The following is a 16,361-nucleotide window of genomic DNA, read 5'->3' as shown; positions in this document are numbered from 1 at the left end:
AAAAAGTATGTAGAAGTTGGGCATGGAAGCCAAGAGGCAAAAAGGGTTATTCCCTTGTACTTGATGCAATGGGATCCCACCTAGTCATGCATATTAACATTCTACCAGCTATGTCTTTTACTTGAGGCTTTCAGCTCATCCTCAAGGGCCGGATTACACCTGAGCATAGAACAGCTGTAGCTGTTTAAACAGCAAAAGCTTTATAAATGTATGAAGGCAGGCTGCAAGTCTCAATATGAGGTTCAGGAGCATCATAAAATATGCACCTGATCTCCCGCAGAAGCTGCAACCCTTCCACAACCATTTCTGGAACATAAGAAACATCTGTCCACTAGGTGACCACTGTCTTGGGACTCAGGTTAACTAACCAACCATAACCTGGTTATGCTTTGTAACCATATACCTAGTTGTATAATGACTCTATTCCAAGATACTTTAAAATAAAATACTTTGTTTCTGGACCCCAAGCTACTGTTATTCTCTTGTCCTTTTCAAAGATAGTAGATTTATTCTTAAATAAAAAGCTGGAAATTTGCTGCAGAAACTGACACAGATCATTTTTCAGCAGGATGCCAAATCCTGCCAACTAAATGAATTATCTTGTAATTCGTGATCAAAGATCTTAAAAATTATTTCTCCTCCTTTGTATAAATGTTACCAATGCACTAAACAAAGTTGGGATGGTCTTATTTCTCTTCTTATCAGAAATGATATAAAATAAAATGATTCCAGTCAAACATCACACCTGAAGAACTAATATTTCTCCTACCAGTGTTACTCCCAATAAATGAATTCCCATTTTAAACAAGGCAAATTCTTATCAAAACAGTTCACCTCATAGTTGACTATATGATTTAATTCACACCAAGATTATACTGTGCACTTTATCAGAAATTTATTTTTAGCCACTCATGTAGAACAGCTTCTTTCCTATTATACTGGCCATTCTTTGGTCTAATGGGCCACAAACCCCTACTGACCCCAAAAGGAAAATCATCTTTTTATCAAATTTTACACCCAAGTTCTCATCTAACACTTTTATGTGAAATACTACAGAGAGGACTGTAATTCTGAAATGATGTATTGGCCTATTAATATATTTCTCATCAGTTTGTGTAGTTAGAGAACCACATACCATTCAGTAAGCCTGAATTTATAATACTCTGCTTGGACAGATCTTAGCGGCCAAAGTATTTTCTACAGTAGGTCAGTTCAATGAGAAAATCACAATTTTCCCAATGAAAGTCAACGTGTTGATTCTGAACTCCACTGAAATTCTCTTCTTCTACACACATCCAATTACATTTTACACTGCAAGAGTTTTGCTCAATTTTCTTGAGGAGAATCCAATTGTCCTTAAACAATTTCTCAAGTGGTAAACTAATTTTGCTGAATGCTACAATGGAGCCACGTACATAAGCTAAGTAACAGAGCAACATGTACAACTAAATCTAGATAGAACAGAGTATCCTGAATACACAAAGGATAAACCAAGATAGTAATGAGTATCTTTTCTTTCTAATTTAGGAACAGACTATCTTAAGATAGAACAGGAAACTACCTCTTTTGTCCTGCAAAGTCTATTATTGATTGCTGTTAGTAAAGTTTTTACTTAACTCTTTTCTTGAGAAGTGCCTATAATTTATAATAATAATGCTCCAATTTCTAGTATGTGTATAACTCTTACGAGCAAACTGAAAATGGTTACTTTATAAATGAACTTCTCTTGAAAAACATACTCCCTGTGCAAATGTAATGAAGAAAGTCAAAATGATTATTCACTTTTTTCACTATCTGGTACTAAAAATATTTATTGACTAGATCCATTAATAATTTAGACATAACATTGGGTAACTGAAATTCCATTCCTCATATTTATATTCCACACCTCACTTTCTCCTGATGCGGTTTTCTGCCCTTGAATACATTTTAATTACAAAACAGATTAATACATTCCTGTGGCTATTTTACAGTATTGACTGCTTATTGACAAAGTAGATACATCACAGTTACTAGAGATAGTTTGAATTCTTACCTAAAGCTGCTACTTTTATTATTATAGCTTGAACTTTCAAGGATATAATTTCTTTCAGCAATGTGTCTTGATTCTGACGCCACAGGTATGCTAAAGGCTGCAGAGCAAGCCTTTTACAACTGTTTCCAGAAAGAAAAGATGGATGTGTTATTACAACTAAACACAGATCATTTAACTTTCTAAGCAACTTTGTTTAATTTAGAAAATTACAATAGGTGTACATTAGTAAGAATAAAGACAAACTGGGCTAAATGTAACATTAAATCCACACTGTCATGAGTAAGGATGGCGAGCAGGGGGCTCCCATCCAGGCTGTAAAGCACATGCGTAGTACTAGGTAGCCATTCAAAGAGACACAGATCGGGCCCGCCTTAGCCTTTGGGGTTTATATGTCTGGGTTTTTCCCACGCTTCTTCAGTTTGTTAGGATTTTCTGTCATGTAGCAGTAATAAAACACTAGAGACCTATTCTTGTCTCAGCGTGGTTCCTGGCTGTTAGGACACACACACTTCCACTTGCAGTGAAATGTCCCGCTCCACACCTCCTACCCAATCTATTACTCAAGTCACAGTCTGTTCTGGAGTATCTCCCAACTTGCATAGCAGATGTAGAGGACAACCATACAGATATTAAAAATCTCTTCTTGCATCAACAAATGGAATGACATTATGGGATCCCATTTAAACAGTAACTATCCAGTGACAGCACACATCACCAATCCTTTAAAGGTCATTATAGCTCTTCACCTAAATCAATTTTCACTGGCTTTTTTCATGTTTTTTTTTTCCTTCTTCGTCAGGGGCATCAGAACAAGATTAATAGAAAGACAATGCCTTCCCTTCCTGGTGAAAAACACAAGCTAAAACCCAGCAACTGGTCATCAATTTGGAGAGGCCAAGACTATCTGAGATATGTTAACAGATGTAAACTGGCACCAAGAAAACCTGTTTAAAATATTAGCTTATTAAAACTGAAAACAGCAAAATAGAAAAAAAAGAGAGACAGAGAGAAAAATAAGAAGAGGAAGAGGAGGAGGAGGAGGAAGTGGTGGTGGTGGTGGTGGTGGTGGTGAAGCAGCAGCAGCAACACAAATGGATTGTGAGAGTAGGAGCGCTAATTGAAAGAATAAGCAGAAGCAAAGGTAAACTCAGACAAAACAAAGACTGGGTTTCAGTGGAAAATAACTGTGAAAGGAATCAGGCAAAGCTTTGAACACAAGCACTTTAAAATGAAATGACACATTCAATCTGATACCTCTGCACCTAAAATCTGGTTGTAATTCTTTCCTTCTTAAAAGATAGACTTTATCCTTTCTCTTCCCTGTAGCCCCATATTTCACCAGACTGACAAAAAAAAAAAAAGCCTCTAGAAGCTCCTTCCTTGCTAGCTAACCTTGGTGGGGTGAGGGGAAATGTATTTATTTGGGAATTTAGCCAAATGTCCCTCTGGGATTTCTTTTCTAGAGGTAAAGATACTAGGCAGATGTATGTGAATTCTGACTGACATGAACCTCTAGAGGCTTACTTGGCTAGGAGTGCTCATTACACATTTGATTAATTCAAGATATGCTGCCTCAGTGTCATGTTCCCCATTGCAAGGCATCCATGCATCACAACGGGGAACATGCCTTTCAGGAAGGAGGAAGGGATAATCCTAATCCTTTAAACACTTAAACACTAAAAGCAATCACAAGGACAAAGGAGGCACACCTTTGCCCGGACCAGAGGAGCCATCAACATATCGCCGGAACTTACACACATTACCCCGGGGGACGCACCTGCACCGGACAAGGAAAGGAGACAGAGGAAACCAGCGGTGATCACCCTAATCGCCCATCAACAGACCCGTATCGCTTCCAGATCGCCCATCAAGGATCCGGATCCAGCTTGTGGGACAATAGGGGGTGGAGGAGGACAAGGTCCACCACGTGGGTATATACGGGGTACCCCGCAACCACGCCCGCATTCCTGTCTTTTTGCGTGCGTGCACTCTGTACTCAATAAACGGAAATCCTTAGCCCCATCTAAGTGAGTCCGTGCCTTATTGGGAAACGAGGCAACCGTTACACTCAGTAATAAGTAAGAAGGTAATCACCTGGAATTTGGAGTGTCAATGGCTATCCATTGATTGATTTTTTTTAAAATCAACTTTATTTGCTATGTTGTGTGTTATCCTGAAAAAGCAGGCATACATAGTATTCTAAGGCAAGCAGAAAGATCAGTTTGCACCATTCGAAAACATTGGTTAGCTACAAGCTCAGGTATGTTTTCATGATGAAGTACAGCCTCTGTAGTTCACTTGAGCAATAGAATGATACATTTTATCTTCAATTATACTACTCTACCACCTTCATATTTCACAACCTTTAAGTCTCTGAAGATGATATGGGTTTTTTGCATACACACATCCACACAATGCACCAGATGAAAGAGTGATATTATTTCCTCTGTACAGGTTCTATTGGTAGACTCTCTTTGTAAAGCCAGCATAATACATGGCCAAACCAGAATACCAGAGAACTATCAGAATGTCATGCAATTAGACTTCCGGTGGGGACATGGCAGACAGAACAGCCGTGCCTGCGGGGTCAGCGGGCAGAACTGACAACGTGGCAGTCTTTTCAGGCTCAGGCAGGTTTTTCTTGAAGCCCAGGAATATTCTTCCGGAAAAAGGAAAACACGTGGAATCACCCCATCTGTCTCCGGACAGCTGCTTGCAGCCAGAAGATCGCAAACAGCATTCACACTGTACTGGTAAGAGCAGCCGGGAGTCTGGGACGTCACCATTTCCAAGCCACGCTGTAGCCTTAAAGGGACACTAAGACCGGCCACCCCATTTCTAAATCACCCAATTTATATTTCTTTTATGTACGCATACCCTAAGAGAGGCTTTCTACAGCAAGGAGAAGCAGGTTCTCTTGGTGCTTATTGTTATTTTGGGGATTATTTTTTTTAAAAAAAATCTTTTTAAGTTTTGGTTTGTTTTCCATCCAAATATTAAGGAGGATCAAGAATAAATAATTGTCTCCCTGTTATTATTATTTTTGTACTAAATTTGAGGATATTAGCATTTTCCTACACATTGAATTGGCTGTTTTGAACTTTCAGTTTTCTGCTTCTACTTTCCCTTGGGAACTGTCTGCTATCTCACTTTCACTTGTGTAAACACACTCCAGAATCCTTTCATATCTTCAACTTTTTCTGGTTAAGCTCCTAGGGGGCACCATAATCTACTGTGTGAGGCATGGAGGATTTTAAACAGACTTTCTCTGACTTCCAACAAGATTTTAAACAGATTCTTTCTGATTCCTAACAAGTTTTTATGCAAGGCATTCAGGACATTGTGGAAATATGAGGTCTAAAATGTGCCATCTGGTTGGGGATGTCATGGATGAAATTGAGGAATTTAACAGCGACAGAAATGTCTCTTCTAAAAAAGTGAGATCAGGATTTCTGTTGAAATGCTGGCTGAAGACCTTCTGATGGAACGCCATGGAAACGAAGGGGTTATTATGTATGGGAGTTCTCCTGAAGAGAAGTTGGAGTTTTTGAGGGGGCAGTTGGGCTGTTCGATTTTTTTTTTTAAGAAAAAAGCTCTGTGTGCATTGTGGGGATATGTAAATGTTCTGGTTTACTTTGAAGTGGGATATGGGTTTAAGAATATTTATCTGGATTGCTTTTAGGGGTTGGCTGACTTCATTTATCTTTAACAATTTGGACCAAGATTGTTAAGGTGTGATAAAAAATAATAAATGATTGGTTTGGGGTTTAATATGATTAAGATTATTAAAACTGTTGTATTATCAAGTATAATGGCAGACAATAGTATAGTAGACAGGAATGTATAGAATAGTAGTAGGAAGGAAATAATTAAATAAATGTTATCTTTGGAGGGAAGTTGATTAGGAGGTGTATGTATGTATGTATGTATTTGTGTGTGTGTGTGTATTTCTTGTAATATAAGGGGAGGGAACAACTGTATTTAGTGATTTTTATAATGTGCCAATGGAATGATTTATAGAAGTAATGTGATTTTGGTTTCAAATGGAGTAAGGGATTGATTTTGGAAAATTGTTGTATATCCTTGCTGTTAAAAGTCAGAAGTCACCTCTTTTTGTAATTTATTTTTTTTTTCTCTTGTGTTTAGCTTTTTTTTTGTAGTTTTGTTTTTCTGTAGCTTTTCTCTTTGCTTGAAACTTAATATTTTTTTGTTAAAAAAAGAATGTAATGCAGTTAGTTCCCAACTTTCTAAAGCAAAAGAAAAAAAGATAAAAAACATTGTAGCATTTCAGTACTATGTCAAAAAGTTACTAATTATATTTTAAAATAATGGAGTAAGAAGATAAGTTTCATATGTTCTTTTCAAATAATAAAAAGTTTCTCCAAATAAATATTTACCAAGTAGTTCATATGTATTCAAAGTATCACTGAAATAATTTGGGATCACTGTCACAACATTTCCACAGGTTTCACTTGAACATCTGAGGGTTGAAAGAATTAAAAGTAATGCTTCCAATGTTTTAAGTTGCCAACAATGGCAGTAGAAGCTCTGATGTTTTCTTTAGCATTTGTTCTTTCATATCTATTGGTGGGAAGTTGCTGTGAGAAAAGGTTATACTGCTGTTGTTTGTGAAATGGAAGCCTGCAGTGAATACCCATCAGTGTGCTTTAAGCAACGTACTATGATTGAAGTTTTGACTACCTAAGGAGCATCTCCAATTGAAATGTATCACTGAATGCAAGTTGTTTATGGTGATGACTATGTTGTTGTGAGTACTGTGCACTGCTGTGCCAAAAAATGTGAAAATGGTGAACCATATGATGACGATAACCTGTGACAGCAACAGACCAGTTTCACATGAGAAAGTTTGATGAACTGGTTAAGGACAACTAACAGACCACTCAAAGGAAAATTGCTGGAACTGTTCTTCAGTATTGGAAGTTTTATGTAAGATGGGTTCCACAAAAGCTGACAAGATGAATAAAGGCTTCAAGAGTTGAAATTTGCAGCAATTGTTGCCAAACTACCAGAATGAATTTTTTCACAGCATCATGATAGCTGATGAAACATGGGCTCATCATTGTGACAGAGAAATGTAGTATCAGCCCATGTAATATAATCACAAAACTGCAAAACAAAAAATTAAAAATCTGGGTCTTGGCAAGAAAACTCATGGTACAGAGTACATTATTCACATGGATGCTCTTAAACCAGGTACCACTATCAACTCAGAGTGTTACATTACAACACTCAAAACTTTGAAACAATGATTAAGCAGAGTTTGGAACAAGAAGGAAATTTTGCTGCAACTTGACAATACTAGGCTTCACACCTAAGTGGCAATTGCAAAGAAGTGTGTAGCAAATGGTGGTGATTATGTGAAGTAAATACAGGTAACAATAGATCTCATTTCAAGGATTATTTTCCTGTTTCTTTTATTAAAATACCCCTATTTAAACTAAAGTTATGTAGGTGGGGGCACTAGATTTCATTCAACCCTTATATGTTTAGACAATTCACGGCAAGGCTGAACAGGAAAGGATGGGCTTCAGTTCATGAAATCTGTATTGTCAGAAGACAAAACTCCATATAAGTCAGGGAACATAACGCCTTATCTTCCCTTTCTTGATAGGATTCCTATTTCTAAGAGTTTGGTCTTTATTTCATCCATTGTACATTTGTAGTTCCACCCCTACAATTATATATTTAGCACCATACAAATATTTAATGGAATATACAATGAAACTTTATACTATGCTCCCTTAGTTGACATGCATGCTTTCCAATTAAAAGCAATTACATTTCTGATCTAGCCCACACCACTGAAATCAATAGCTCTGTTGCCATGTATGACATGTTCACCTTACACTGCAAGCAACGTCTCATTTTACTTACACATTTTCCACACGGACTCGTTGGTAATCCGAAAGAATGGCCCCTACTGAAACAGCTTCCACATCTTCTTTATCCTGCAAAATATGTATGTGTATAGACAATTCAAAATAAATCTGCAAAGCAGTAATAGTAATTTCTTCACTACATAAATTAGTAGTCCATTAACAGGAACTGAATTTAATTTCACTCAGGTGGTTTATAGTGTGTTTAGATTTATACAAACATATTTTAATTTCTTAGGAATTGGATACTATTTTATAGTTGCAGTTTTATCATGTTACACACCATAGGGAATTTGAGTATTACAGTACACCCACCGGAAATTCCATTTTATATAAGCAACATATTGCAAATTGAGATCATTTTAAAAACATCTTTCAATAAGCTAATGTAAATTTAATTTAAAACTTTTGCTATATATAACCTGACATGTAAAATACTTGAATTGATATTATTTTACTTAAAATTTATATAGCTGTTACAAAGGGGTTCAGCAAATGGCACTGTATAATTGTAGTTTGCATCTTGATTAAAGACTTTATTTTGTTCCCGTAAGGAACCTCAAGCAAAAGTTTTTAGTACAGGTGGTCCTCCTTTAACGGCCACTCATTCAGCGACTGTTCAAACTTTCAAAAGCACTGAAAAAGTGGTAGTTACGACCAGTCCTCATACTTATGGCTGTTAGAGCATCCTGCAGTCACACGATTGTGATTTGCAACCTTCCCTGCGGGCTTCCAGCAAGCAAAGTCAATGGGGAAGCCAGCAGGAAGTCAGAAGTCATGGGCATGTGAGTTCTGTGCTAAACGACCCGCACAGTCCTTGCTTAACAAAAGCAACTGGGATTGCTGGAACAGCCATCAATAAGCGGTGTGGTCCTGTGACTTTTCGACTTACAACCGTATCACTTAATGACAGAGTTTCCAGTCCCAATTAGCATTGTTAATCAAGGACTACCCGTGATGAGAAGTGAATCTCAAATGGATGCATAATATCTTCCACTGCTTATTTCTAAAAAAGCTACTTGCAGCTAATTCTTTCTTTCTTGAGCTATAGGAACAAGTGTATGATGGCTATGACCATATGTTTTCGAAAAATATCTTCATTCCCATTATTACTGTTAAATGTGAACTCATGTGAGTTTACAAAAGTGTGCAAAAATGATGTACTAGAGTTACATCTTTAATGCAAAATATATTTTAAATTTCTACAATTAATCCTTCATATACCTTCTATCAGCACGAGGACTAGTATCATCAAGGTATGAGGTTAACTTCCCATTCAGAAAGGTAGCAACATTGGTACTCAGCGCTTGGAAAATAACATCAGTAAGATATGGAAACCATACAGAGATGAATAAGTATACATAGTGTTGAGCAATCAGTACACGCAGTCATTGATAAAACAGTAACAGGGGATTTAGGAGGGACCAACAGATGTAATCACTCAGTATATAGTCAACCTATGGAACTTGCAACCACAAAAATAGTGATAATTATCAGCAGGTTTAAAAGAAGATTATACACATTCAGACAGATTACGCTGTTAACGGCTATTAATCATACTGGCACCTGGGGAACTGCTCTATCTTACCTATGAGCTTCCCATAAGTATCTATTACAGCAAGGGCAGAATGCATGGGTATATTAACTGATTCAGCAGGATTTTCATATTATTCATATTAATGAATAATTATTTCATGTTATTAAATTTCAATTGCATAAAAACTCATTAGAATGGATATTACTGGAGATGAGTATGCTTTTCATTAAGTAATTAGAAACCTTCATTTTAAAACGAAGTATCAAAGACATTCTGTAAGCAGTAACTACATATTTTTTTGAGTAAGTTATTCAGACATGGTGGGTTGGACCTGCATTTACTATTCCACAAATAAATTGGTTTGTTCTCCCATCAACAAAACAGACTGGTGCTCTCCACTGAGGAAGCAGGCAATTTTCACCAATCCCTTGTTTCCTCTGTAATTCCAGTCCTACTTTTCACACAGTTCCAGAGCAGATTTCAGGCAGGGGAACTGGGGCACAATGAAGGTTTGCCTTCCTGTTTTCTACTTGCAAGACTATAAGATCAAATCCATGGATCACTTTGAAAATCAATCAGTGTTTGATTTTTCACACATCACTCCACCTCCTAAAAAGTCTGTGGCAGAAGAGAATGAAAATGTTCCATTGTCAACCACCGCTGCATGTAAATGACCTGTGTTATGTTCACATATAGTCATTTACTTCAATGCATGGGTGACCCTTCATTAAGTCCCTTAAAAGAGAAATGTTGATACTGTTGCTGTTTTGATTTTTCAGTATAGACACCTCTGGACAAAGATACGGCACGTATTCCTCAACTTATAGTAAAAAGCACTGTTGCAAGAGTGAAATCATGTGTACTAACTAAGTGTAGAATGATGACCTAGTCTTGCACAAGTACTGCTGCAGACAACAGTTTCAACAGAATGATTATTTTGTCTTTGCAGCTGCTATATTACAAGACATGGACAGCATTCCATAGCAGAGACACATCTTGGTCCTGAGATAAAAAGTCTCACATTGGAGGAAAATAGGACTCACACCTGAGACAGATAAGGAATCTTGTGGAAAAAAGCAACAAATGCAGCTGTCATGGAGCTATGAAAATGCAATTCACACCGTCCTTTGTTAGGCTATGAAAGAACTGAAATATTAGGGGATGTGGTGCAAGGCCAGCACAAGGGAGCATACATAATTATGAGTGATTTCCTTAGAGAACCAGAGCCACTTGCTACAGTCAAACAGTTTTCTAATTAAAAGCAAATTTAAGGGAAGAGCGTCTCTGAGAATATAAATATTAGGGATGAGCTCCTCTGGCTATCCCAGTAGAAATGTCTTTGGTACATGCTCTCACATGCTCAGCTGCGAGATGGCCCTTGAAGCAGTAATGCAAATCCTCTGAGAGGCCACTCTATCTTAGCAATTCAAGAAATTTGAAGGGGGATTTTGGTCCATCATGAAGCACCCTTCTATATGGTTCACACCACTCTAATCAATGCTAGCTTTTCTCGCTGTTAAGATACTGTACGTATTACATGATGTGTCCTATATTGTGATGGACTGTAATGGATGCCACAGTCCATATAAATCTATGACATCCACCATGAGATATGCTATTCATTTTATTTTCAAAAAAATAGAAAGCATTCCATTAATATAGCTGACATAAGAATGTTTTATTTCATGGTATGGAGGCCGAACTTCATACAGGTACTTAGATTGACAAGAACTATTGATGAAAGTCATTAATCACATCAAACCCAACAAATACAGAATAGTACATTTGATGTTGTATTAAAAATTGGAGGGTGAGTTAAGGCACTGAAACCTGCAGCACTTGGAATAAAAGAAGTGCCAAAAAAAGGAACGACAGCTAAGCAGGATCTGAGCACAATAATCTCTTGATTAGTGTAGATTTCAAAAGCACAGGAGTAACGTTCAGTAATAAACCTATTCTTACTCTTCTATCCACAACGGAAGCAAGGAGGTATTCACTTTAGTATGCGATCAAATGAAGCTGCTTAAATTATTTTAATCTGATGTTATTATCTTGCACATTATTTTGGTAAGTACCATGTAGGAATAAATTCACAAGTTCTGAACTTTCCTTATACCCCACTTTCTTACGACAGGATAAACAGGAAGGGCAAGGGAGAACTCTGTCTCTTCAAATGTACATTAATGAAAGATGAAATTCTCATTAACCAAGAACAAAAAGCCTCCAGCGATATCGACTTCAGAGAAAGTCTGCGTTGTGTGCAACAATGAGAGGGACTGCTCCAGGTGCCCTAGAACTTTACTTAACAAGTGCCCTTGCCTTCTAGCCTTAGTAAGAAAGAAAATGCTTAGAGTGCAGGACAATCCTCAAGTCACTGGAAGACTCAGGTATCAGGAAGCCTGTCCCTAGAGGGGAAGAAAAAGCAAGAAGAAATGTAGGAAGGACCCACAAGAAAGCAAAAGAGCATTTTGCTATAGGGAGACTTGGCTTTTGAAGAGGCAGAAATGGAGATTAAGAACGGCAGCACAATCAAATGGGCTTTGACAAATGCAACATAATGAGCCACAAAGTTCTCATGTTATTTGTGTAGTGCAGAAAACAGTGTTTTGATGGAGAATTCACTAATAGGAATCTTCCAAAGCATCTTTCTTTAGCTGTCATTGAAATAAACAAGAAATAAATCATACTTCCTGTTCTATAGAAAGATGTAATATGCAACATCTATACTATTATAATGCACATTTGACATCACAAATCATATTAATATTTAAGCACTAGGACAACCATCTCCTTTGAAACTGAGTTTTGAAAAATATGTGACAAAATCTGTGGTATTTCTTGAATTTTGCTTCTTCCAAAAGGATCCAGAGTTCTTCATTTTTATTTTGTTTTGTTTTGTTTTAACACTTTTTTTATACTACCCCAATTAAATCTACTCTGGGCAGGAGACAAAGAACAAACCAAAACAGAACATTTCCACAGTTTAAAAACACTACAGAGGAAAGTATAATTATAAACATGGCTGCTGATCAATTGTGCTAGGATCTAAAGGGCCATTAAAACAAAATGATTTCAGGGCCTTCCTAAATGACAGGACTGCAATGGCTAAACATACTATACTTTTGGGTAATGGTCAAACATACTATACTTTTGGGGGCAATGTGGACTTGCCTTTGGTCCAAACCTCCTGATATCGCACAAGGGTGGGGCCTTTAGCAGGCCCCCTGAAGATTTGAAACAGATGGGCAGAATTATGCTTGGTAAGCAGTCCTTGAGATATCACAGTGCCACATCATATATAGCTTTGTAAGTACCAACCAGCACATTGAACTGAGCCTACAAGCCTCCTGGTAGCCAGTGCAGCAACCACAAGATGGGGATAACTGCATATAATGGGTTTCCCCAACTGGCAGTCTGGCTGCTTCATTTTGCACCAGGCTGTGGCTTCCAAAATAAATTCCAAAAATATATGGCACTTGATCTTCGCTGATGTCAAAAAACTAATTTGGACAAATTGGTTAGTCCAATATGGATGGGAGTTCAACAAGGTATACTGCACTGGAAAGTTAAAAAAAAGAAGGCGGCGGCAGCAAGTGTAAATTACTTCCTTTTGTTGCCAAGAAATCTTTATACGTCCATGAAGTCACTGGAATCAAATGTGGCTTGAAAGAGTTTATATTTTTATTCTCCAACCCTGATAAGCCTCTCCTCCCCAACTTTGCTGGTAAGATATCAACTTTCTTCCAAGGACAGATGTCTGTAGGAGACATTTCCTTATATCATGATCCTTCAGTTTTACACATGAAGGTTTCTGCATATATTAATGTGGATCTTTGCAGATCTTTACCAGTAGGCTTCTGAGATCAAAGGGTTGGACACGACCCATAAAGCCTTTTATGGCATGACAGTGGATAACAACAGACCACCTTCCTGTTCTTAAGCAGGAATTTGAAACTAGGTTCAACCTCTCATTAAGAGGCAACCTAATTCGTTTTAACTATAGTTAAGAATGTTACTGAGAAATATGCTTCAATAGAGCTAATTCCACCACCAAATTAATGCTATCAGGCAGGTAAATTTGCGGCAAAAGAATTGCCACCACTAAAATTGTGGTTAGATTAATTCTACTTAGAGAAGAAAATAAGGGCAGCTTTATACCTTTTTGCATCTCTCTACCTCAATCAGTTCTAATGTTGTGCTTACTTCCAACAGAAAACAAACAACTTTTCTGTCAATCAAGTCTACCCAATACATTTTAACATTGGCTTTTTGCCAAAATATGATCTCCAGGACCACAGAAATGTATTCTAAAATTAGTATCTGTTCAAAATAATATATATATTTACTTGCATGAACTCTGCTCATGACTTCAATTTAAATGGAAGTTTAAATGTCCTGTTAATCAGAAACAGTTTTACTTAAAATATACTAAAGAGGAGAACAAAAACTCTATAGACACTTTAACTTTTTTTTTAAAGTAACAATGTATTATCAAAATACTATGTGCTACCCAATTGACTTGTGAATTAAAAACAGTGTAACTACATGTGGTTTTTAATCCTCTTGTTACACAATTCTTCGGGTTCAGCAAGAAGAAAATTAGTGACAATGCTTTTCATTTAATTAGTATATTACATGCACTGTAATTATTAGTAGGAAATGTTATATTAATGAAAGTGAAAGTTAGCAGTAAATTACCTTGTAGTTTTTGTCAATTTTTCAAGCTACTGCTCCTTAAGATAACCCCTTTCCCTATAGTCCTTCTGGTTTTTTTTTTTTTTCCTTTGCTGATAAGCATGATGATTAAACAGCACACAGTGCAAACCTTTGATACTTTTTAAATTAAATCCATGGCCAGCCTAAGGGCTGTGTTGATTTCAACTAAATGTGTCAGTTAATCAGATAAAAAAATTATCAGTAACTCAAAGAAACAGCAGCCTAAGGCTTCATCAGAGCTAAGGAAAGCTGAACCAAATAAGATATTCAGACAATATCACATTATGAGTAAAGGTTACTGATAAGCATAAAGCCAAACAGAGCTGCTCATCACCTTAATAATATCTATCTTTGGAGAACCGTTACGTACAAAAATCAAATTATCACTTTTAAAAAAGCAATTAGAAAAATGGGTTACTATGCCAATACACCATTAAACTGAACATGCATTAGGAAGAGCCTATGATTATACTTGCAAACATCCTTGCTTCTGTAAGAAAGACCAACAAAAATTAAATTTTACAGATAAATAACATGAAATAATAATATGAGTTCACATTTGAAACAAGTTTTCAATTTAGCAAGTATCATTGTGACAAAAATAAATAAATAAAACCAACCCTCATTCAGATATTTACTTGTAAAATTTCACAATCAACCTAGGTAAAAGTGACTGCTATTTAATCAGGTTATCCTCCTCCATTATTTTTCTCATCAACTAATATTACTACAGCCTTGGAAGATATTTCAGGACGTCTCCCACTCTGTAGGAGGAATGGTGCTTTTCACAACCCCAACCAAAAAGTATCTTGTAATAACTGGAAATTGTGGAATTGGGGCAGCAGGGAATAGGATAAAAACAGTAACACTAAGTGACAGTCCCAGGCCAGAAGCTTAACCACAATGTCCCAAAGGCAGTCTACCCCCATGGCTCTCCTCAGTGCCTCAAGTCTTCAAAAATTGCAAGTAGGTCATTGCTGGGTTCAAACACCGCACTAATCCACAATTTTATTTATTTATTTCTCACATTTATGTGGCTGCCCATCTCTCACAAGACAACTCTGGGCAGTGTACAATGAGATAAAAGCAGTGAATAAATAAAAACAATCATTATAAAAAGATAGATTATTAAAAAGAATATTATCACAATATTTTAAAGTGTACCAACCCCACAGAGAAAGCGAGAGTGTCAGTCATAGTGGAGCCATCTAAGAATGTCTCCCGTTGCTTGAATTTGGTGTGGCATTAACTGGGACCCCAGTCAATTAAGGCACCAAAAGACTCTTTGCTGACTTTGCTGCTGTGGAGTAAATGATTAGCCTTTAGGAGAGTATAGAACAGCTTCCCCCTACCCAGAGGGCTAAGAGGGAGGGTCACCTTCTAAGATCTATTGTCCTTGAGCTCTGGTGGGCACCAAGCTGGGAAGGCTATTATAAAAAGAGTGTATGATATCTATTTATTTGGCATACATCTATCTTGTTTGGCTCCTAGCAAAAAAAAGCCCATCAAAAGATTCTGAACTTATAGCAAGTGCTATGCTCCTGGGGTAACTGCAAAAATAAACATCAAACTTTTGTTTGCATTTGTTTTTTACTTCCCAAATATTTGTTTGGAATAAGTGGAACTCACAGTTGTGCAAAGCACTTTCACTCATTTATCATTTCAGCAAATTAATGAAGTGATGGGGGAATCATGTTCTTTTTTGTTAAACAACTCTAAGTCAGATACAATGGGTAGATCCAAATCAACCATTTGCCCATCAACCACCTTATGGGTAGAATCTGCCATGACCAGAAGTCTTCTGTATTGATAGCAAAGCTTCTGCAATTTCCTTCTGTAAAATTCTATAGCATTCCTCAATTTGAAGCAGCAAGTTTCTAGGTGAAAAAGAGGGAGGAATTATAAAAGGATACTCTCCCCATGGGATTTTGGATCCTGATCTTAGTGAGAAGTTAAATTAAATATATAAGCCTAAAAATGTGATTACACAGTAGATTTTATATAGGGCAAACACAAGCTCAGTCAGTGCTTAAGTAACTGTACCACAGCTACAAGAGTCAATGATGAATACAATATAAAGGGAAAAAAAATAGTCCTAAATCATTCACCGAGCATGAAAGTACATCAATAATTCTACCATAGACTAAACAAAAGCAGAAGTTTTCAGTCCGTAGCC

The 16,361-nt window shown here is 36.9% G+C and overlaps 1 protein-coding gene across 2 annotated transcripts in view; it reads right to left on the bottom strand.

The window, feature by feature from the left end:
• The window catches only part of DPH6 (diphthamine biosynthesis 6), a 232,972-nt gene that overhangs the window by 190,885 nt on the left and 25,726 nt on the right, over positions 1–16,361 (bottom strand). For both annotated transcript variants that reach the window (XM_063290002.1, XM_063290004.1), the window contains exons 4-5: positions 7,931–8,004; positions 2,036–2,154 (exon numbers count right to left, since the gene is read on the bottom strand). In XM_063290002.1, the coding sequence (XP_063146072.1) occupies positions 2,036–2,154; positions 7,931–8,004 (193 nt within the window). The remainder of the gene's footprint in view (positions 1–2,035; positions 2,155–7,930; positions 8,005–16,361) is intronic.

Source organism: Candoia aspera, chromosome 1, assembly GCF_035149785.1.
Source record: "Candoia aspera isolate rCanAsp1 chromosome 1, rCanAsp1.hap2, whole genome shotgun sequence".
NCBI classification, from domain to species: domain Eukaryota; kingdom Metazoa; phylum Chordata; class Lepidosauria; order Squamata; family Boidae; genus Candoia; species Candoia aspera.
The sequence above is the reverse complement of the archived record's forward strand: the minus strand, read 5'-3'. Positions and strand labels throughout refer to the sequence as shown.